The sequence below is a fragment of the Panulirus ornatus genome, chromosome 3 (genome assembly GCF_036320965.1).
Source record: "Panulirus ornatus isolate Po-2019 chromosome 3, ASM3632096v1, whole genome shotgun sequence".
Taxonomy (NCBI): Eukaryota; Metazoa; Arthropoda; class Malacostraca; order Decapoda; family Palinuridae; genus Panulirus; species Panulirus ornatus.
The window spans coordinates 62,765,477-62,789,092 of NC_092226.1; the positions used below are offsets into that span (position 1 = coordinate 62,765,477).

Here is a 23,616-nt window from a genome sequence, read left to right on the forward strand (position 1 = left end):
CAGTCGAGGTGGTGTGCAAAGTGAGAGGGTTAGGGAAAATGATTTGGTAAACAGAGAAGAGGTAGTAAAAGCTTTGCAGAAGATGAAAGCCGGCAAGGCAGCAGGTTTGGATGGTATTGCAGTGGAATTTATTAAAAAAGGGGGTGACTGTATTGTTGACTGGTTGGTAAGGTTATTTAATGTATGTATGACTCATGGTGAGGTGCCTGAGGATTGGCGGAATGCGTGCATAGTGCCATTGTACAAAGGCAAAGGGGATAAGAGTGAGTGCTCAAATTACAGAGGTATAAGTTTGTTGAGTATTCCTGGTAAATCATATGGGAGGGTATTGATTGAGAGGGTGAAGTCATGTACAGAGCATCAGATTGGGGAAGAGCAGTGTGGTTTCAGAAGTGGTAGAGGATGTGTGGATCAGGTGTTTGCTTTGAAGAATATATGTGAGAAATACTTAGAAAAGCAAATGGATTTGTATGTAGCATTTATGGATCTGGAGAAGGCATATGATAGAGTTGATAGAGATGCTCTGTGGAAGGTATTAAGAATATATGGTGTGGGAGGCAAGTTGTTAGAAGCAGTGAAAAGTTTTTATCGAGGATGTAAGGAATGTGTACGTGTAGGAAGAGAGGAAAGTGATTGGTTCTCAGTGAATGTAGGTTTGTGGCAGGGGTGTGTGATGTCTCCATGGTTGTTTAATTTGTTTATGGATGGGGTTGTTAGGGAGGTGAATGCAAGAGTTTTGGAAAGAGGGGCAAGTATGAAGTCTGTTGGGGATGAGAGAGCTTGGGAAGTGAGTCAGTTGTTGTTCGCTGATGATACAGCGCTGGTGGCTGATTCATGTGAGAAACTGCAGAAGCTGGTGACTGAGTTTGGTACAGTGTGTGAAAGAAGAAAGTTAAGAGTAAATGTGAATAAGAGCAAGGTTATTAGGTACAGTAGGGTTGAGGGTCAAGTCAATTGGGAGGTAAGTTTGAATGGAGAAAAACTGGAGGAAGTAAAGTGTTTTAGATATCTGGGAGTGGATCTGGCAGCAGATGGAACCATGGAAGCGGAAGTGAATCATAGGGTGGGGGAGGGGGCGAAAATCCTGGGAGCCTTGAAGAATGTGTGGAAGTCGAGAACATTATCTTGGAAAGCAAAAATGGGTATGTTTGAAGGAATAGTGGTTCCAACAATGTTGTATGGTTGCGAGGCGTGGGCTATGGATAGAGTTGTGCGCAGGAGGGTGGATGTGCTGGAAATGAGATGTTTGAGGACAATGTGTGGTGTGAGGTGGTTTGATCGAGTAAGTAATGTAAGGGTAAGACAGATGTGTGGAAATAAAAAGAGCGTGGTTGAGAGAGCAGAGGAGGATGTTTTGAAATGGTTTGGGCACATGGAGAGAATGAGTGAGGAAAGATTGACCAAGAGGATATATGTGTCGGAGGTGGAGGGAACGAGGAGAAGTGGGAGACCAAATTGGAGGTGGAAAGATGGAGTGAAAAAGATTTTGAGTGATCGGGGCCTGAGCATGCAGGAGGGTGAAAGGCGGGCAAGGAATAGAGTGAATTGGATCGATGTGGTATACCGGGGTTGACGTGCTGTCAGTGGATTGAATCAGGGCATGTGAAGCGTCTGGGGTAAACCATGGAAAGTTGTGTGGGGCCTGGATGTGGAAAGGGAGCTGTGGTTTCGGGCATTATTGCGCGAGAGCTGGAGACTGAGTGTGAACGAATGGGGCCTTTGTTGTCTTTTCCTAGTGCTACCTCGCACACATGAGGGGGGAGGGGGATGGTATTCCATGTGTGGCGAGGTGGCGATGGGAATGAATAGGGGCAGGCAGTGTGAATTGTGTGCATGGGTATATATGTATGTGTCTGTGTGTGTATATATATGTGTACATTGAGATGTATAGGTATGTATATTTGCGTGTGTGGGCGTGTGTGTGTGTACATTGTGTATGGGGGTGGGTTGTGCCATTTCTTTCGTCTGTTTCCTTGCGCTACCTCACAAACGCGGGAGACAGCGACAAAGCAAAATAAATAAAATAAAAATATATATATCCCATGGGATGGGGGAGAAAGAATACTTCCCATGTATTCCCTGCGTGTCGTAAAAGGCGACTAAAAGGAGAGGGAGCGGGGGGGGGAGGCTGGAAATCCTCCCTTCTTGTTCTTTTTTTTCAATTTTCCAAAAGAAGGAACAGAGGAGGAGGCAAGATGAGGATATTCCCTAAAAGGCCCAGTCCTCTGTTCTTAACACTATCTCGCTAATGCGGGAAATGGTGAATAGTATGAAAGAAAGAAAAGAAAATATATATATGTATCTTTTCATACTTGTTTGTCATTACCAGTGCTAGTAAGGTAGCACCAGAAATATGAATAAATGCCCTCACATGTTCACATCCTTTCTCTAGCTGTCATGGATAATGCAAAATAACTATAGGTTCTATTCACAGATGTCATGGATTAAGAAGATAATGCTCTAAAACAACAGTACCATGTCCATAATCAAAACTCATGGACTTTTCTGCAGCTTGCCTTGAATGCTTTGTATATCCTGGTTTAGTTCAGACTGCATATTGCCCCTATGTACCACACTGCTCCAGTTCACTCTAACCTGTCCATATGTTCCACCTTCCAGCATGTCCACTCTTAAACTAACCTCTCTCTTCCCACTAGTAAACCTAACAGTCTTACTTTTATTCACACTTACTCTCAACTTTCTCCTTTCACAGAATCTCCCAAATTCAGACATAAGCTTCTGCAATTTCCCTCTTGCATCTAGCATCAATGCTGTGTAATCAGTAAACCAAAGGCTAATCTCCCAGGCACCCCCCCCCATCCAAAAGACTGCAGACTTGGCAGACCTTCTCTTCTCTCCAAGACCCTTATTTTCACCTCCCTCTCCATCCAATCCATAAACAAATCTAACAGCCATGGTGACATCACACATCCTCCTCTCTTTCTACTTGCAAATAAGCCTTACACTCTTGATTAAAACTTTACTGTTTCTAACACCTTTCTTCCCATGTCTTATATCTGTAACACTTTCCAAAGAGCATCTCTAACAACCTTACCTTATGCTCTCTTGCATACATTCTACAAAGCAAACACTTAACCATGCATCCTCTACCACTCCTTAAGCCACACTGTTCCTCCCCAGTCTATAACTCTGTGATTACCATCATGCTCTCAATCATTATTTTCCCATACAACTTACCAAGTACACTCAATAGACTTATACATAACTCTGTATAGATGCATTCTGCCAATCCTCGGGCACCTCACCATGATCTATGCATACAATGAAAATCCTAACAAACCAATCAACACAATAACCCTCTTTCTTAAGAAATTCAACTAAAATCCCATCCACACTAGCCACTTTGCCAAAGTTCATCTTGTGCAAGTCTTTCACCACCTCTTCTCTTTTCAATAAACCACTTGTCATGCCTCTCTCACTTTGCACACCTGCATGTCCAACACATCCACATCTGCCAACCTATCACAATCCTAGAGTTTTTCAAAATATGCACTAAATTTCCTCTTTACCTTATCTTTGCCTGTTAACCCTTCCCCATTTACCACCTTCATCAACATTCCCATTTGTTCTCTTCTTTTTCTCAGGCTATTAGCCTACTTCCATAACTTTTTTTACTCTCCCTGAAGAATGACACCTCTCTCACCCAACTCTAATTTGCTCTTGTCAGTCCCTGCACCTTCCTCTTAACCTCCATCTGCTTTTTTGAGTACATTTCCTAATCATTTGCACTCTTGCCCTGCAAATAATGCTTATACACCTCTCTTTTCTCTTTCACTAGCAATTTAACTTTTTCACCTCAACAGTCATTGCCCATTCTCAGTTGTTCAACTTCCATATGCCACACACTTCTCTAGAACATTTAAGTACTGCTTCCCTAAATACCTCCCATTTCTCAGCCACTCCCCTAGCTTCACTTACTCTTACCTTCTGGCATTCTGCATTCACTCTTTCCTGATATCTCTGAACATAAGATTCTTTTCCAAGCTCATTAACTTTCACCACCTTTTTCCCACCCATACAATTTCTTCTTTTCTTAGTCTCTACAAACCTAACCCTCATCTCCAGCAAGTAATGATTAGCATCCCATCAGCTGCACCTCTCATCACATTTATGCTCTAGAGTATCTACTTTGCACACATATCAATTAGTATATAATCCAATAATGCCCACCTTTCCATCACTCATACTCACATATGTGTACTTATGTAAGTTCCTCTTTTTAAACCAGGTATTCATAATTATCAGTCCTTTATCAGCACATAGCTCCAAAAGTTGCTGTCCACTTTTATTCACATCACTGAGTATCCCATGCCCCTCAATTATACCCTTAACTGCAATATCAACCACTCTCACATTCAAATCATCCATCATGTACTCAATCCCTTGCATCACTGTCTCTGGGAAGAAAGATGAATATGTTTGGGGGTATGGTAGTCTTGGTGGTGTTGTATGGATGCATGACAAGGCAAACAATGTAACTTAAGCAAATGTGTTATCAAATAGGTTGCATACATAACTAGGAGTGTTAAAATGGCCTTATTCACTTTCAGCCACCTGAATGGCACTCTTCTCCACTTGATGTGACTCTGCCTTGAGCCTGCTTCTCCTCTAGAAAAATACAACAACATCTATAGTGTTGGTGAACTTAATCAGAATGTTCATTCAGTAACAATGAAAGTATTTTGTCATCAAACTGCATTTACTTTATGTATGAAAACATAAAATCTTTAACAAAGGGGTAGTTTTGGCATTAGGTGGGTATGGAAACCACAATTATCATGGAAAGTATTATTTCTGAGAATGCAACCTTCAGTATAAAAGAAGGAATCCTACAGCTACATATCTAATGCCTACAATGGGTGACAATCTGCATAATTTCACTTGTTGTGTAGTAAAAAGTAAGGTAAAGCAATGCACAAAGTAAGGATAACTTGCATGCTCTGTGGTCATACATGTTGAGCAAAATCACCTGTTCTCAGGGTAGTAAGAGGACAAATGTCAGCACCTACAAGATCTTTTTATGCTATCAGATAAGCTTATTCATTCACAACTTGTACATTTTTGGGCTGCAGTAATTATAACATGATATGAATATCTTCAATGTCTTTTGCATGGATTCAAGAGGAACTGTGCATGAAGGCCAAAGCAACATGGTTTTACATGACAAAAAAGTTTGCCATCTCAGCAATGAGTCATTTGCCAGCATATAATGGCTGTTATGGAGAGTTGATACTCTGCCTTAAAAAAGAATATAAGATACTGATGCCTGTAATTACTTAACTGATACATAGTGGACAATGGACTCTGATCCTTGATTTGCCAATACAACTTATTCTCTATCATAAGATTATCAGCTTGGCTTCATATGTAAAACACTGCTGTCAACATGGGTGGTTATTTCAAGAGGAAACACACTTCTTAGTTACTGAGGACTCACTGTAACACACTTGAGAGGCAGTACTATACCACTCACCGCTTTTGTCTCGTACAAAGCCATCTTTTGCAGTCCATTGATGATAGGAAAAAATTGAACATTGGGCTTTCTCTCTTCCATTTTGTCTTGCTGGATTCACCATTTCTGCAAAAGGGAAAATACTATTAAGCTAAGTAGTACATATCTAACTATAACATTACTATATAAATTTTTGACGAGATTAAATACTGGATGTGGTATGTACACCATGTACGGCTAAAGTTTAGTATGATTTATACACTCTGCATCAGCGTTTGAAATAATTGATATCTTTGTCTTCTGCATGTAAAATTTAACATAAATAGCCAAGCACTGATAAGTTTAATACCTGAAAATGGTGAGTAAATTTTCAGTTCAATAACATGTAGAACAGTGAAATGTTAGGTTATGTGTATATTGGTTTCATTCATTCTTAAATGTGTTTGTCTCTGTTTCTGTCAATACATCTCAAATTTTGCCTCTCCTCCACTGACTGCTAAAAGAGGAGTTTAAGGCCGTCTTACTAATCTTTCATGTATACAGATGAAATTTGCATCATTTGAAAGTGTAAATTCAATGGGATGTGATGAAAGCGGCAAGACAAATGGAGAGTGGCTTGAGTGAATGAGAATAGAAGTTATCTTCATGGGGAGTGCCTGGGGTGAATAATAATAAAAGTTATCTTGTTGATGTCTGTAGTGAGTGGGGTTTATTCCTTGCAAACACCTTTTTTCAAAACAAGATAATCGGAAAACATTTTTGCTTTGTCGCTGTCTCCCGCGTTTGTGAGGTAGCACAAGGAAACAGACGAAAGAAATGGCCCAACCCACCCCCATACACATGTATATACATACACGTCCACACACGCAAATATACATACCTATACATCTCAATGTACACATGTATATACACACACAGACACATACATATACATATACCCATGCACACAATTCACACTGTCTACCTTTATTCATTCCCATCGCCACCTCGCCACACATGGAATACCATCCACCTACCCCCTCATGTGTGCGAGGTAGTGCTAGTAAAAGACAACAAAGGCCCCATTCGTTCACACTCAGTCTCTAGCTGTCATGCAATAATGCCCGAAACCACAGCTCCCTTTCCACATCCACGCCCCACACAACTTTCCATGGTTTACCCCAGACGCTTCACATGCCCTGATTCAATCCACTGACAGCACGTCAACCCCGGTATACCACATCGATCCAATTCACTCTATTCCTTGCACGCCTTTCACCCTCCTGCATGTTCAGGCCCCGATCACTCAAAATCTTTTTCACTCCATCTTTCCACCTCCAATTTGGTCTCCCACTTCTCCTCGTTCCCTCCACCTCCGACACATATATCCTCTTGGTCAATCTTTCCTCACTCATTCTCTCCATGTGCCCAAACCATTTCAAAACACCCTCTTCTGCTCTCTCAACCACGGAAAACATATGTAGATGAAAACTGATGGAAGAGAAGAGCAAAAGCATTTCAATGAATATGTAGCAGTGGAGGAAAGGTTAAGAAAGGTTGTGCTGGATGCTAGAAATGTGAGAGGAATCTTTGGATATTTTTACCATTATGCAGTTCTTGTGGAGGTGAGGATCAAGGAAAACTGGAGGTATGGCACAAGGGAGAACGTAGAGGTAAAAGTGTTGGCAAGCAAGAAGATGAATCAGAGAGAATGCATGGAAGGAGAAGTATGAAAGAAGGGTTAGAGAAAGTTTAGACGAAAGTACAATACATGTAGGGACGCAGTCAGGAGCGAATGAGGTTTTCAAAATGTTTAGAGAATGACTTAAAGTTGCAGAATTAGTAGTTGGATATAAAGTTGTGAGATACAAGAATAAGTGGAAGTGCACAGGGGACAGATGAGATTAAGAATGCTGTGGAAGTGAACAAAAAGACATATAGTACACTGCTTGAAAGGAATGTACCAGTAGAAGTTCAGCAAAAGAGGATGAAAGAATATAAGGTGTGTAAGTGGAATGTTACGAAGCTAATAAAGGAAAACAAAGTACGAGTAGATGAAGATTTTGGAAAAATAAGAAATGGTACTAGGAGGTAAAAAAGGAAAGAGTTGGATGTGAGAGTGGAAATATAAATGTAAGCAGCAAGGAAGAATAAGTGGAAGTGCATAGGGGACAGATGAGATTAGGAAAGCTGTGGAAGTGAACAAAAAGGCATTTAGTACACTGCTTGAAAGGCATGTACCAGTAGAAGTTCATCAAAAGAGGATGAAAGAATATAAGGTGTGTAAGTGGAATGTTACGAAGCTAATAAAGGAAAACAAAGTACGAGTAGATGAAGATTTTGGAAAAATAAGAAATAGTACTAGAAGGAGGTAAAAAAGGAAAGAGTTGGATGTAAGAGTGGAAATATAAATGTAAGCAACAAGGAAGAGGAGTTGCTGAATCAAATGGAAAAGTGAAAAGAAGATGGAAAGAGTATTTCAAAGAAATGATGAATGCAAGAGAAGGTGAGGCAGCAGTTTTTACATGCAAGTGTTTGGAGGATGGAAGAAAAAGGATACAAGTGCAGAGGACTAGAGCAAGAGGGGATGTACAAAGGATGATAATGAAGTTAAAGGTAGGAAAAATACCTGGAGTGGAAGGGATTATGATTGAAATGTTGAAATATGGAAGGGAAGGTGTAACAATGAATGCATTTGATCTGTAATTTGGCATGGAAGCAGAAGGTTGTGTCTCAAGATTGGATGAAAAGCTATTACTGTTCCTTTATTCAAAGGAACAGGTGCTAAGAATGTCTGTAGCAATTATAGGAGAATAAGTCTGTTAAGTATAACAGGAAAAGTGTATGCAAGAGCATTAACTGGCAGTGATGGAAGTGACTGAATATGGAATAAGTGTGTTTTATGAAAGGTATGGGATATGTAGATATGTGGATCAGATTTTTGCAATGAAAATAACTGTGGAAAAGTAACGAATGAAAGGTAAGAAATTGTATGCAACTTTTATGGCAAGAAATGCTTAATGGAATGTCCAGGATGTACTGGGCAGGGGAACAACTGTTGGATGGTATGAAATCCTTCTACAGAGGAGCAAATGTATTAACGTTAGGAGGGGATAGAAAGTTCAGCAAAAGTTTCAGGATAATGTGGGTGTGAAGCAGGGCAGTGTGATGTCACCAAGACTTCTTAACATACATATGGATAGACTGATAAGAGATATGAAATCAAGACTTGGGAAAAGGGAAGCAGAAATGGAGTATGGTCGTGAGGTATAGTGATTGGTGACACGTCTGTTTGTGGATGATACTGTATTATTTGCTGAGAGTTAAGAAGAATTGCAAAAGGCTGAAAGTGTTTTCTACTCCAAGTAAGTAAGCGTAAGCAACTGAAGATGAAAGTGAGTAAAAGTAAAGTAATGGTGTCTGAAAGAAAACATTGTGAAAATATAGATTTTACATTGTCAAAATATAGATTTTACAAAGTCCTACAGACTGAGAGAAGTAAGCGTACTAAACTAAGTTACAGATATGGGGAGAGAAAAACTGGAATATTAAGTATTTGGAGGCTATCTTAGGAAAGTCTGGTGATATGGAAGGAGAGATAAGGGAGAGAGTACAGGGTAGAGGAATAATTGGGTCCCTAAATAAAATAATGTCGGGAAAAGGTGTCAGTATGGAAGTGAAGAAAGGATTAAAGGACACCATAGTCCTTCTGACCTTGGCCTATCAAGCTGAAACATGGATATGAAATGAGTCACAGAGGTCAAGATATCTAGGCTGTAGAAATGAATTATCTGAGAAGAGCATTAGGTATAACTAGAAGGACGTAAGAAAGAAATGAGGGGGATTTCGTATGGCAAAAGTGCAAAGAGAATGAACTGTGGAATGAAAAAGTGAGTGAAATGTAATACTGCGAGGTGGTCTGGGCATGAGAAAAAAATGCAAGACAAAGGTTTACAAGAAGTGTATGATAGGGGTTGGTGTGAGAGGAACACCATCTGTGACATTAGGAAACAGAGTGGAAGGGTACAGTAGGGAGAGGTGTGGTGGAAGAATGCAAGGAAGGTATGTAAGGGCATGAATAAGTGGAGACTCTTTTGCAGGGGCCATCCCCTTAATGGGAGTTCCTGGAGGAAACCAGTATCAGGGAATTTCCCTCACAGAATTAAAAAAATATCAATAATAATGAAATTCATTTCTTAAATAATTAAAAATCATTAAAAAGTAACACAAGATATACACAGAAAGGTACATTACTACCTTTGCAATGAACTGGTTTAATGCTTAGTGAGCACCCAAAAGGGGTGGGAATGATGCATTTGAGAGCTCCTGTCAAGAGAGGAAGATATGGAAAAAATGAGGAGTTTTTTCTTTCCATTGAGCTTGCTTTCTTACAGTGCATGTATTTAGTGTTAATGGAAATAAGATGAAAGATTTGCTACTTAGAAATCTTCCACCCTTTCATTTTTCTTTCTTCATGCTTGTTTGCCATTTAATGTGTTAACAAAGTAGTGCCAGAACAGACGAAGAAAGGCCTATTTCAATCACATCCATTATCTAGCTACAGTGTGTAATGCACCAAAACCACAGCACCCTACCCACATCCAGGCCTCCAGACCTCTCATTGGTTGGTTTCCCCTGGTTGATTCATGTTCCCTGGTTCGGTACACTGATAGAACATTTCCCCCTGCATGCCAAATGCTCTAGTTCACTCTATCCTTTGCATGCCTTTCACCTTCCTGCAAGCTTAGGCTCCAAGCACTCAAAATCTTTTTCACTCCATCATTCTATCTCCAGTTTGGTCACAACCTTCTCCTTGTCAACCTTTCCTCACTCATTTTCTCTTTCAGTCCAAAGCATTTCAGCACAACCTCTTTAGTTCTCTCAACCACATCCTTCTTATTATAATACATCTATCTTACCCTTTTATTACTTACTCAATCAACTAACCTCAAACCATATACCCTCCTCAAACATTTCATTTCCAACACATCTTCCTTCCTCCATACATCCCCATCTATCATCCATACCTCGCATCCATGCAACTTCCTTGGGATTACTATTCCTTCAAGCATAGCCGTTTCAGCCTTTCCAGATAATGACATTTCTATCCACATATATCTAAAACATAAAAGTGCTCGACAACAGACCAAAAATGATACCATTAATAATTACATTTTCAAAGTTATTTTTTATTATACTTTGTCACTGTCTCCCGCATTAGCGAGGAAGCGCAAGGAAACAGACGAAAGAATGGCCCAACCCACCCACATACACATGTATATAAACACACATCCACAAACACACATATACATACCTACACATCTCAGTGTATACATATATATATACATATTATCATTTTCTATCATTTTGCTTTGTCGCTGTCTCTCGCATTAGCGAGGTAGCGCAAGGAAACAGATAAAAGAATGGCCCTACTCATACACATGTATATACATACAAGTCCACAAATGCAAATATACATATCTATACCACTCAATGTATACATATATATACACACACAGACATATACATATATACACATGTACATAATCTATACTGTCTGCCTTTATCCATTCCCATCGCCACACATGAAATAACAACCCCCTCCCCCCTCATGTGCGTGAGGTAGCGCTAGGAAAATACAACAAAGGCCACATTCGTTCACACTCAGTCTCTAGCTGTCATGTAATAATGCACCAAAACCACAGCTCCCTTTCCACATCCAGGCCCCACACAACTTTCCATGGCTTACCCCAGACGCCTCACATGCCCTGGTTCAATCCATTGACAGCACGTCGACCCCGGTATACCACATCATTCCAATTCACTCTATTCCTTGCACGCCTTTCACCCTCCTGCATGTTCAGGCCCCGATCACTCAAAATCTTTTTCATTCCATCTTTCCACCTCCAATCTTGTCTCCCACTTCTCGTTCCCTCCACCTCTGACACATATATCCTCTTGGTCAATCTTTCCTCACTTATTCTCTCCATGCGACCAAACCATTTCAATACACCCTCTTCTGCTCTCTCAACCACACTCTTTTTATCACCACACATCTCTCTTACCCTTACATTACTTACTCGATCAAACCACCTCACACCACTTACTGTCCTCAAACATCTCATTTCCAGCACATCCATCCTCCTCCGCACAACTCTATCTATAGCCCACAACTCGCAACCATATAACATTATTGGAACCACTATTCCTTCAAACATACCCATTTTTACTTTCCGAGATAATGTTCTCGACTTCCACACATTCTTCAATGCTCCCAGAACTTTCACCCCCTCCCCCACCCTATGATTCACTTCCGCTTCCATGGATCCAACCACTGCCAAATCCACTCCCAGATATCTAAAACACTTTACTTCCTCCAGTTTTTTTCCATTCAAACTTACCTCCCAATTAACTTGTCCCTCAACCCTACTGTACCTAATAACCTTGCTCTTATTCACATTTACTCTCAGCTTTCTTCTTTCACACACTTTACCAAACTCAGTCACCAGTTTCTGCAGTTTCTCACACGAATCAGCCACCAGCGCTGTATCATCAGCAAACAACAACTGACTCACTTCCCAAGCTCTCTCATCCACAACAGACTGCATACTTGCCCCTCTTTCCAAAACTCTTGCCTTCACTTCCCTAACAACCCCATCCATGAAAAAAATCAAACAACCATGGAGATATCACACACCCCTGCCGCAAACCTACATTCACTGAGAACCAATCACTTTCCTCTCTTCCTACTCGTTCACATGCCTTACGTTCTCGATAAAAACTTTTTACTGCTTCTAACAACTTGCCTCCACCTTATACTCTTAATACCTTCCACAGAGCATCTCTATCAACTCTATCACATGCCTTCTCCAGATCCATAAATGCTACATACAAATCCATTTGCTTTTCTAAGTATTTCTCACATACATTCTTCAAAGCAAACACCTGATCCACACATCCTCTACCACTTCTGAAACCACACTGCTCTTCCCCAATCTGATGCTCTGTACATGCCTTCACCCTCTCAATCAATACCCTCGCATATAATTTACCAGGAATACTCAACAAACTTATACCTCTGTAATTTATCACCTTTGCCTTTGTACAATGGCACTATGCAAGCATTCTGCCAATCCTCAGGCACCTCACTATGAGTCATACATACAATGAATATCCTTAACAACCAGTCAACAACACAGTCACCCCCTTTTTTAATACATTCCACTGCAATACCATCCAAACCCGCTGCCTTGCCGGCTTTCATCATCTGCAAAGCTTTCAATACCTCTTCTCTGTTTACCAAATTATTTTCCCTAACCCTCTCACTTTGCACACCACCTCGACCAAAACACCCTATATCTGCCACTCTATCATCAAACACACTCAACAAACCTTCAAAATACTCACTCCATCTCCCTCTCACATCACCACTACTTGTTATCACCTCCCCATTAGCCACCTTCACTGATGTTCCCATTTGTCCCCTCGTCTTATGCACTTTATTTACCTCCTTCCAAAATATCTTTTTATTCTCCCTAAAATTTAATGATACTCTCTCACCCCAACTCTCATTTGCCCTCTTTTCACCTCTTGCACCTTTCTCTTGACCTCCTGTCTCATTCTTTTATACATCTCCCATTCATTTGCATTATTTCCCTGCAAAAATCGTCCAAATGCCTCTCTCTTCTCTTTCACTAATAATCTTACTTCTTCATCCCACCACTCACTACCCTTTCTAATCTGTCTACCTCTTACACTTTTCATGCCTCAAGCATCTTTCGCGCAAGGTATCAGTGCTTCCCTAAATGCATCCTATTCCTCCCCCACTCCTCTTACATCCTTTGTTCTCACCATTTTCCATTCTGTACTCAGTTTCTCCTGGTACTTCCTCACACAAGTCTCCTTCCCAAGCTCACTTACTCTCACCACTCTCTTCACCCCAACATTCTCTCTTCTTTTTTCCAAGTAATATAGAAATTAGGTTAGGTAAGATTTTCAAAGACTGTTGGATGCTAAGAGTTTCACCAACCGAGATAATAATTAACCCCACATTTTCCCTTGATTTCCATAACATTTACTATTAATGCAGCTTTTACTTTACCTCTACACACTACACTATTACAGCAAAACAACATTACTCAATACCTAAAGTTAGTTTCAGTCTGTGACTAAACTAGTTACCTACCTAGAAGTTGATATTCACCTTAATACTCAATACTGTAGATGAAATATACCAGAAACTGAGCATCATACAAATCCCACCAGATGTTAATAGACCGAGCAGCAATGTGATCTCTAGCAGGAGACCAATTGATTATTGTTAAAAAGTACATGTGTAATACATTTCAACAAGAAAACAAGGTTAGGTTAAGTAAGTTCTGATGCTCTGTTGATCCTTTGCAAATGTTTAGTTTTCTTTAAATTAATTAAACCCAGAGTTTACCTTTTGTACTTAATCTTTATCACTTACAACTGACAGTCTATTAAATTACAAATGCAAACATTCTATTTTTAGGATCTTTATCTCACTTTTATGACTTTAATGTTCAGTATAAATATATTGAATAGTTTCTTTTACAGAGGTATAAGTTTGTTGAGTATTCCTGGTAAATTATATGGGAGGGTATTGATTGAGAGGGTGAAGGCATGTACAGAGCATCAGATTGGGGAAGAGCAGTGTGGTTTCAGAAGTGGTAGAGGATGTGTGGATCAGGTGTTTGCTTTGAAGAATGTATGTGAGAAATACTTAGAAAAGCAAATGGATTTGTATGTAGCATTTATGGATCTGGAGAAGGCATATGATAGAGTTGATAGAGATGCTCTGTGGAAGGTATTAAGAATATATGGTGTGGGAGGAAAGTTGTTAGAAGCAGTGAAAAGTTTTTATCGAGGATGTAAGGCATGTGTGCGTGTAGGAAGAGAGGAAAGTGATTGGTTCTCAGTGAATGTAGGTTTGCGGCAGGGGTGTGTGATGTCTCCATGGTTGTTTAATTTGTTTATGGATGGGGTTGTTAGGGAGGTAAATGCAAGAGTTTTGGAAAGAGGGGCAAGTATGAAGTCTGTTGGGGATGAGAGAGCTTGGGAAGTGAGTCAGTTGTTGTTCGCTGATGATACAGCGCTGGTGGCTGATTCATGTGAGAAACTGCAGAAGCTGGTGACTGAGTTTGGAAAAGTGTGTGGAAGAAGAAAGTTAAGAGTAAATGTGAATAAGAGCAAGGTTATTAGGTACAGTAGGGTTGAGGGTCAAGTCAATTGGGAGGTGAGTTTGAATGGAGAAAAACTGGAGGAAGTGAAGTGCTTTAGATATCTGGGAGTGGATCTGGCAGCGGATGGAACCATGGAAGCGGAAGTGGATCATAGGGTGGGGGAGGGGGCGAAAATCCTGGGGGCCTTGAAGAATGTGTGGAAGTCGAGAACATTATCTCGGAAAGCAAAAATGGGTATGTTTGAAGGAATAGTGGTTCTAACAATGTTGTATGGTTGCGAGGCGTGGGCTATGGATAGAGTTGTGCGCAGGAGGATGGATGTGCTGGAAATGAGATGTTTGAGGACAATGTGTGGTGTGAGGTGGTTTGATCGAGTGAGTAACGTAAGGGTAAGAGAGATGTGTGGAAATAAAAAGAGCGTGGTTGAGAGAGCAGAAGAGGGTGTTTTGAAGTGGTTTGGGCACATGGAGAGGATGAGTGAGGAAAGATTGACCAAGAGGATATATGTGTCGGAGGTGGAGGGAACAAGGAGAAGAGGGAGACCAAATTGGAGGTGGAAAGATGGAGTGAAAAAGATTTTGTGTGATCGGGGCCTGAACATGCAGGAGGGTGAAAGGAGGGCAAGGAATAGAGTGAATTGGAGCGATGTGGTATACCGGGGTTGACGTGCTGTCAGTGGATTGAAGCAAGGCATGTGAAGCGTCTGGGGTAAACCATGGAAAGCTGTGTAGGTATGTATATTTGCGTGTGTGGACGTATGTATATACATGTGTATGGGGGGGGGGGATTGGGCCATTTCTTTCGTCTGTTTCCTTGCGCTACCTCGCAAACGCAGGAGACAGCGACAAAGTATAATAAAAAATAAATATATAGTTTCTTTTATGGGCATTTTTCTTGCAATTCATTAACAAATAACCCAACTTGCTAGCAAGGGTAATTAAACAAAAGTGGAAAAATGTAGAGTTAAAGAATGCCAAAGTTCAGTAGGTAGCTGATAAATTTGTATGCAATCAAAACAATATATAAAAAAAATCTCACCTTGCAATCAAAATGCAAGTAGAAATACACTTGGACATGGGAAGATAAAGTGAGACAATCTAAGTATTTAGAAGCTGTCTCGATTAAGTCTGGTGATATGGTAGGAGAGATAATGGAAAAAACAACAGAGAGTAGAAGAATCACTGGATCCCTTAACAGAATAATGAAGGACAGAGGTGCAAATATGGAAGTGAAGAGGATTAAGGGACAGCTGAGTCCTCCCAACCCTGACATATGTAACTGAAACATGGACATGGAATGAGTCACAGAGGTCAAGAATCCAGGCTGTGGAAATTAGCTATTTGAGAAGAGCAAATGGTGTGACTAGATGGAATGAAGAAAGAAATAAAGGAGTGTATGAGAGATGTGGTATGGCAGGGAATGCAAAGGGAATGAATTGTAAGCGAAACATAATGCTTTGAGGTGGTTTAGGCATGTGATAAGATTGCAAGACTGGGAGTTTACAAGGAGAGTGTATGATAGTATAATTAAAGGGGTTGGTGTGAGAGGAAGACCACCTTTGACATGGTCAAATAGGGTGGAGGAATACTGGAGGGAGAAAAATAGTGGAAGAGTGCCTGGAATGGTCTATGCAAGGGAGGCATGTAAGGACAGGGATAGGTGTAGACTCTTTTGCCGTGGCCATACCTTGATGGGAGTTCCCAGAGGGAACGGGCATCAGACATATAGATAGATGGATAGATAGATTGACATGGCTGCTCATGGTGTCCTCTGTTTACTGATATCCAACACCATGTTGGAAATGCATTTCATGGAAATGACTGGTGCATTACTGAACAGTAAGATAAATCATGACTGCCATGAAGTTCATGAGAGGTTTTCAGAGGCTCTCTTGATTTTTAGGTGTTACACCTACTATTCCATTAAGTAAGAACACAATTTCCTTCTCCTTCATAACCTTCCTTACCATCAGGTTGTAAATTATCAAATGATAAGAAGAGATACAGCTAATAAAAGAAACACTCTTAACTCCTTATCTTGATACAAAACAACGATTGAGTAAGAGTAGGACGAAGATCCCAAAGCGAGATCACATGTACCTGTAAATTGATAAATTACCGTATAAACTTCTTTAACACTGTTTAATAAATATAGTCCTCCAAAATACTGCAATTAGTTACTATATTCTGTAAACTTTAAAATACTGAACGGCTAAAATGCCGTGTCAACAGTGTATTATATAATTCTGGTTATATATATATACACACACACACACACATATATATATATATATATATATATATATATATATATATATATATATATATATATATATATATATATATATATATATTCACCAGTCTATGTCAAACTCCCTTAATGACAAGTAACTCAAAATTTCTACTGTTGATCTATTCGTCATCATTTATGTCATGTGATGTTTTCCCGTACACCAACAGCGACGATTCTTTTCTCTTTTTATTTTCTAGCTTGAAGTCGAGGCCGTATAACAAGAGTAAATTATCCACAACTAGAAATAATTTCTCACCCTATGTCGCTATCCCTTCTGGTGTGTTACCACCTCCCAAACAATAACAGCATCAGCTGATCTGTGAGTGTAACCGGATTATTAAGCCTAAAATCCGGCGAACTCCTAGGAACACATTTTCGGATACATATAAATATCTATCTCTTTTCTTTTAAGATAAATACCTGTTTTATCATAGAAGAAATATACTTTCTGTCACTCTTTTTTCTTGGTAGAATTTTACGAATTATTAGCAAATAAAATTCTAAATTGATTTACATATCCCTAAACTATATTCAATACTCAACTCGATATTGACACAAAAGAAAATGTACACGTCTTTATTTGAAGTGGACTTAAAGTTGTACTTGTAAATAAACAAACACTTATCCAAATATGCTCTTTTCCTCCTGAATGATATATGTTGTGCCAAAGTTTGATTTGATTGGTACCCTATTTCAATAAACTCACTGTTCATCCTCGATAAACCTGGGAAGAATTTTGACCGGATTTAGTGCGCTTGCGCGTTACGATCAACCCCTACATGCAGAGTAAGCGGGAAATGACGTCCCTCAGTGTCAAAAGTAATTCCCGTGCTTTATCATGAGTATACAATGTGATATCAAGAAATTGTATGTTTGTAGACAAATATAGCGATGCGAAAGATATCAGGATACCAATTACAGACACCCGTGACATCTGGCAGACCATCAACCAATCTAGTGGCTGCATTTCTCAGGCGATGTCTGTTTTATGTGAGTAGCGACATGAGACCAGTTTAGAGTTTATCTTATTTCATCCTTCTGGCTTCAGAGATAACCAAATCATCAAAATTCCATTATTTTCTATGACCGATTTCTGTGCTATTATACATTCCAGCTTAGTCGTAAATTCTCGATAAACTATACATTATAGTATTTTTTGTAGTTAGAGCTAGAATTTGATGAAGATAGCTGGTCACACTTTACAATTAAAACAATTAAAATCTGCATGACGAAGAAAAGAAATCTTACAGCTGCAATAAAGACGATGTTTACTGGAACAAGATAACGTTTAGGATAATCACAATGATTGATCATACAATTACAACCAGAAGAAATTTTAATGATCCAAATAACAGTTTACACAATTACAGTATGATATTAAATGATATAATCTCAATCAACAGAATTATTCAGGAACGAGATAATAGGACATTCATTTACAGCCAGAGTAAGAAATCTACAGGGAGATAACTGAAGTCTGTTGGGGATGAGAGAGCTTGGGAAGTGAGTCAGTTGTTGTTCGCTGATGATACAGCGCTGGTGGCTGATTCATGTGAGAAACTGCAGAAGCTGGTGACTGAGTTTGGTAAAGTGTGTGGAAGAAGAAAGTTAAGTGTAAATGTGAATAAGAGCAAGGTTATTAGGTACAGTAGGGTTGAGGGTCAAGTCAATTGGGAGGTGAGTTTGAATGGAGAAAAACTGGAGGAAGTGAAGTGTTTTAGATATCTGGGAGTGGATCTGGCAGCGGATGGAACCATGGAAGCGGAAGTGGATCATAGGGTGGGGGAGGGGGCGAAAATTCTGGGGGCCTTGAAGAATGTGTGGAAGTCGAGAACATTATCTCGGAAAGCAAAAATGGGTATGTTTGAAGGAATAGTGGTTCCAACAATGTTGTATGGTTGCGAGGAGTGGGCTATGGATAGAGTTGTGCGCAGGAGGATGGATGTGCTGGAAATGAGATGTTTGAGGACAATGTGTGGTGTGAGGTGGTTTGATCGAGTGAGTAACGTAAGGGTAAGAGAGATGTGTGGAAATAAAAAGAGCGTGGTTGAGAGAGCAGAAGAGGGTGTTTTGAAGTGGTTTGGGCACTTGGAGAGAATGAGTGAGGAAAGATTGACCAAGAGGATATATGTGTCGGAGGTGGAGGGAGCAAGAAGAAGAGGGAGACCAAATTGGAGGTGGAAAGATGGAGTGAAAAAGATTTTGTGTGATCGGGGCCTGAACATGCAGGAGGGTGAAAGGAGGGCAAGGAATAGAGTGAATTGGAACGATGTGGTATACCGGGGTTGACGTGCTGTCAGTGGATTGAATCAAGGCATGTGAAGCGTCTGGGGTAAACCATGGAAAGCTGTGTAGGTATGTATATTTGCGTGTGTGGACGTATGTATATACATGTGTATGGGGGGGGGGGGGCCATTTCTTTCGTCTGTTTCCTTGCGCTACCTCGCAAACGCGGGAGACAGCGACAAAGTATAATAAAAAAAAAAAAAATATATATATATATATATATATATATATATATATATATATATATATATATATATATATATATATATATATATATATATTAACTTTCTAAAAGGGAAAAAAGAAGGAGTCACGCGGGGAGTGCTCATCCTCCTCGAAGGCTCAGATTGGGGTGTCTGAATGTGTGTGGATGTAACCAAGATGAGGAAAAAGGAGAGATAGGTAGTATGTTTGAGAAAAGGAACCTAGATGTTTTGGCTCTGAGTGAAACGAAGCTCAAGGGTAAAGGGGAAGAGTGGTGTGGGAATGTCTTGGGAGTAAAGTCAGGGGTTAGTGAGAGGACAAGAGCAAGGGAAGGAGTAGCACTACTCCTGAAACAAAAGTGGTGGGAGTATGTGACAGAGTGTAAGAAAGTAAACCCTAGATTAATATGGGTAAAACTGAAAGTTGATAGAGTGAGATGGGTGATTATTTGTGCATATGCACCTGGGCATGAGAAGAAAGATCATGGAAGGCAAATGTTTTGGGAGCAGCTGAATGAGTGTGTTAGTGGTTTTGATGCACAAGACCGTGTTATAGTGATGGATCATTTGAATGCAAAGGTAAGTAATGTGGCAGTTGAGGGAATAATTGGTACACATGGGGTGTTCAGTGTTGTAAATGGAAATGGTGAAGAGCTTGTAGATTTATGTGCTAAAAAGGACTGGTGATTGGGAATACCTGGTTTAAAAAGAGATATACATAAGTATACGTATGCAAGTAGGAGAGATGGCCAGAGAGCGTTATTGGATTACGTGTTAAATGATAGGCGCGCGAAAGAGAGACTTTTGGATGTTAATGAACTGAGAGGTGCAACTGGAGGGGTGTCTGATCATTATCTGGTGGAGGCGAAGGTGAAGATTTGTAGAGATTTTCAGAAGAGAAGAGAGAATGTTAGGGTGAAGAGAGTGGTGAGAGTAAGTGAGCTTGGGAAGGAGACTTGTGTGAGGAAGTACCAGGAGAGACTGAGTACAGAATGGAAAAAGGTGAGAACAAAGGAGGTAAGGGGAGTGGGGGAGGAATGGGATGTATTTAGGGAAGCAGTGATGGCTTGTGCAAAAGATGCTTGTGGCATGAGAAGCGTGGGAGGTGGACAGATTAGAAAGGGTAATGAGTGGTGGGATGAAGAGGTAAGATTATTAGTGAAAGAGAAGAGAGAGGCATTTGGACGATTTTTGCAGGGAAATAATGCAAATGAGTGGGAGATGTATAAAAGAAAGAGGCAGAAGGTCAAGAGAAAGGTGCAAGAGGTGTAAAAGAGAGCAAATGAGAGTTGGGGTGAGAGAGTATCATTAAATTTTAGGGAGAATAAAAAGATGTTTTGGAAGGAGGTAAATAAAGTGCGTAAGACAAGGGAACAAATAGGAACTTCAGTGAAGGGAGCAAGTGGGGAGGTGATAACAAGTAGTGGTGATGTGAGGAGATGGAGTGAGTATTTTGAAGGTTTGTTGAATGTGTTTGGTGATAGAGTGGCAGATATAGGGTGTTTTGGTCGAGGTGGTGTGTAAAGTGAGAGGGCTAGGGAAAATGATTTGGTAAACAGAGAAGAGGTAGTAAAAGCATTGCGGAAGATGAAAGCCGGCGAGGCAGCGGGTTTGGATGGTATTGCAGTGGAATTTATTGAATAAGGGGGTGACTGTATTGTTGACTGGTTGATAAGGTTATTTAATGTATGTATGACTCATGGTGAGGTGCCTGAGGAATTGCGGAATGCTTGCATAGTGCCATTGTACAAAGGCAAAGGGGATAAGAGTGAGTGCTCAGATTACAGAGGTATAAGTTTGTTGAGTATATGGGAGGGTATTGATTGAGAGGGTGAAGGCATGTACAGGGCATCAGATTGGGGAAGAGCAGTGTGATTTCAGAAGTGGTAGAGGATGTGTGGATCAGGTGTTTGCTTTGAGGAATGTATGTGAGAAATACTTAGAAAAGCAATTGGATTTGTATGTAGCATTTATGGATCTGGAGAAGGCATATGATAGAGTTGATAGAGAGGCTCAGTGGAAGGTATTAAGAATATATGGTGTGGGAGGCAAGTTGTTAGAAGCAGTGAAAAGTTTTTATCAAGGATGTAAGGCATGTGTTTGTGTAGGAAGAGAGGAAAGTGATTGGTTCTCAGTGAATGCAGGTTTGAGGCAGGAGTGTGTGATGTCTCCATGGTTGTTTAATTTGTGTATGGATGGGGTTGTTAGGGAGGTGAATGCAAGAGTTTTGGAAAGAGGGGCAAGTATGCAGTCTGTTGTAGATGAGAGAGTTTGGGAAGTGAGTCAGTTGTTGTTCGCTGATGATACAGCGCTGGCGGCTGATTCATGTGAGAAACTGCAGAAGCTGGTGGCTGAGTTTGGTAAAGTGTGTGAAAGAAGAAAGTTAAGAGTAAATGTGAATAAGAGCAAGGTTATTAGGTACAGTAGGGTTGAGGGTCAAGTCAACGGGGAGGTAAGTTTGAATGGAGAAAAACTGGAGGAAGTGAAGTGTTTTAGATATCTGGGAGTGGATTTGGCAGCGGATGGAACCATGGAAGCGGAAGTGAATCATAGGGTGGGGAAGGGGTGAAAATTCTGGGAGCCTTGAAGAATGTGTGGAAGTCGAGAACATTATCTCGGAATACAAAAATGGGTATGTTTGAAGGAATAGTGGTTCCAACAATGTTGTATGGTTGCGAGGCGTGGGCTATGGATAGAGTTGTGCGCAGGAGGGTGGATGTGCTGGAAATGAGATGTTTGAGGACAATATGTGATGTGAGGTGGTTTGATCGAGTAAGTAATATTAGGGTAAGAGAGATGTGTGGTGATAAATAGAGTGTGGTTGAGAGAGCAGAAGAGGGTGTTTTGAAATGGTTTGGTCACATGGTGTGAATGAGTGAGGAAAGATTGACCACGAGGATATATGTGTCAGAGGTGTAGGGAACGAGGAGAAGTGGGAGACCAAATTGGAGGTGGAAAGATGGACTGAAAAAGATTTTGAGTGATCGGGGCCTGAACACGCAGGAGGGTGAAAGGCGTGCAAGGAATAGAGTGCATTGGAACGATGTGGTATACCGGGGTCGACGTGCTGTCAATGGATTGATCCAGGGCGTGTGAAGCGTCTGGGGTAAACCATGGAAAGTTCTGTGGGGCGTGGATGTGGAAAGGGAGCTGTGGTTTCGGTGTATTATTACATGACAGCTAGAGACTGAGTGTGAACGAATGTGGCCTTTGTTGTCTTTTCCTAGCGCTACCTCGCACACATGAGGGGGGAGGGGATTGTTATTCCATGTGTGGCGAGGTGGCGATGGGAATGAATAAAGGCAGACTATGAATTATGGACATGTGTATATATGTATATGTCTGTGTGTGTATATATACGTATACATTGAGGTGTATAGGTATGTATAATTGCGTGTGTGGACGTGTATGTATACACATGTGCATGTGGGTGGGTTGGGCCATTTCTTTCGTCTGTTTCTATGCGCTACCTCGCTAACGCGGGAGACAGCGACAAAGCAAAATGAAAATGAATAATATATATATATATATATATATATATATATATATATATATATATATATATATATGTATATATATATATATATATATATATATATATATATATATATATATATATAAACCTAATACAAACATTAGTCTACACAAGGTATGTTCTGGCGCATGACGGCTTGTAGTACCATTCCACTAAAAGATCTTACAGTGGTTCATGTCGTGTTAGATGGTATTACTCTTTTCATTTGCAACTTGTTCACTCAATCCGCTGTTGGTTACGTCCATGTTTGTGAAGCCTACCACGAACGCGAAGCGAAAGTTGGTGAATCACGTACCGGTCGACAAGGAATGTTTAGGATGGTTTACTTCCGAAGTAATTGACAAGGCTCGTGGAGTGAGAATAGCTCCTTTCCCGTGCATTATGTTGTAGATCCGCTGAAGGATGACTTACACCGGTTAACCACATGCAGGCTGAGTCCAGCAACGCCATCTCTCCCTCCAACGGAAAACGTATCAAACTTGAAAGCCTTTCAGCAGAGAAGACATTTAGTATTTCTGCGAGAATACCATGGATAGCAGCAATATAGGTTGGACAAAAATGCCCCCCCCCCCCCATGCCTTGGAAGGAAACTTAAACGGTTAATTAACTAATAGTCAGTTGTTGTTCGCCGATGATCCAGCA

At 40.4% G+C, this 23,616-nt stretch overlaps 1 protein-coding gene across 4 annotated transcripts in view; it reads right to left on the reverse strand.

Moving 5' to 3' along the window:
• Positions 1-17,339, reverse strand: part of FIG4 (polyphosphoinositide phosphatase FIG4) — a 322,728-nt gene extending 305,389 nt beyond the window's left edge. For 2 of the 4 annotated variants that reach the window (XM_071687992.1, XM_071688022.1), the window contains exons 1-2: positions 17,207-17,339; positions 5,495-5,599 (exon numbers count right to left, since the gene is read on the reverse strand). In XM_071687992.1, coding sequence (XP_071544093.1) covers positions 5,495-5,575 — 81 coding nt within the window. In that variant the 5' untranslated portion in view covers positions 5,576-5,599; positions 17,207-17,339. Of the gene's footprint in view, positions 1-5,494; positions 5,600-16,344; positions 16,460-16,624; positions 16,649-17,206 lie in introns of those variants that run through there. The other 2 variants (XM_071688012.1, XM_071688003.1) reach the window with 2 other exon arrangements.
• Between the last annotated feature and the right edge of the window lie 6,277 nt (positions 17,340-23,616).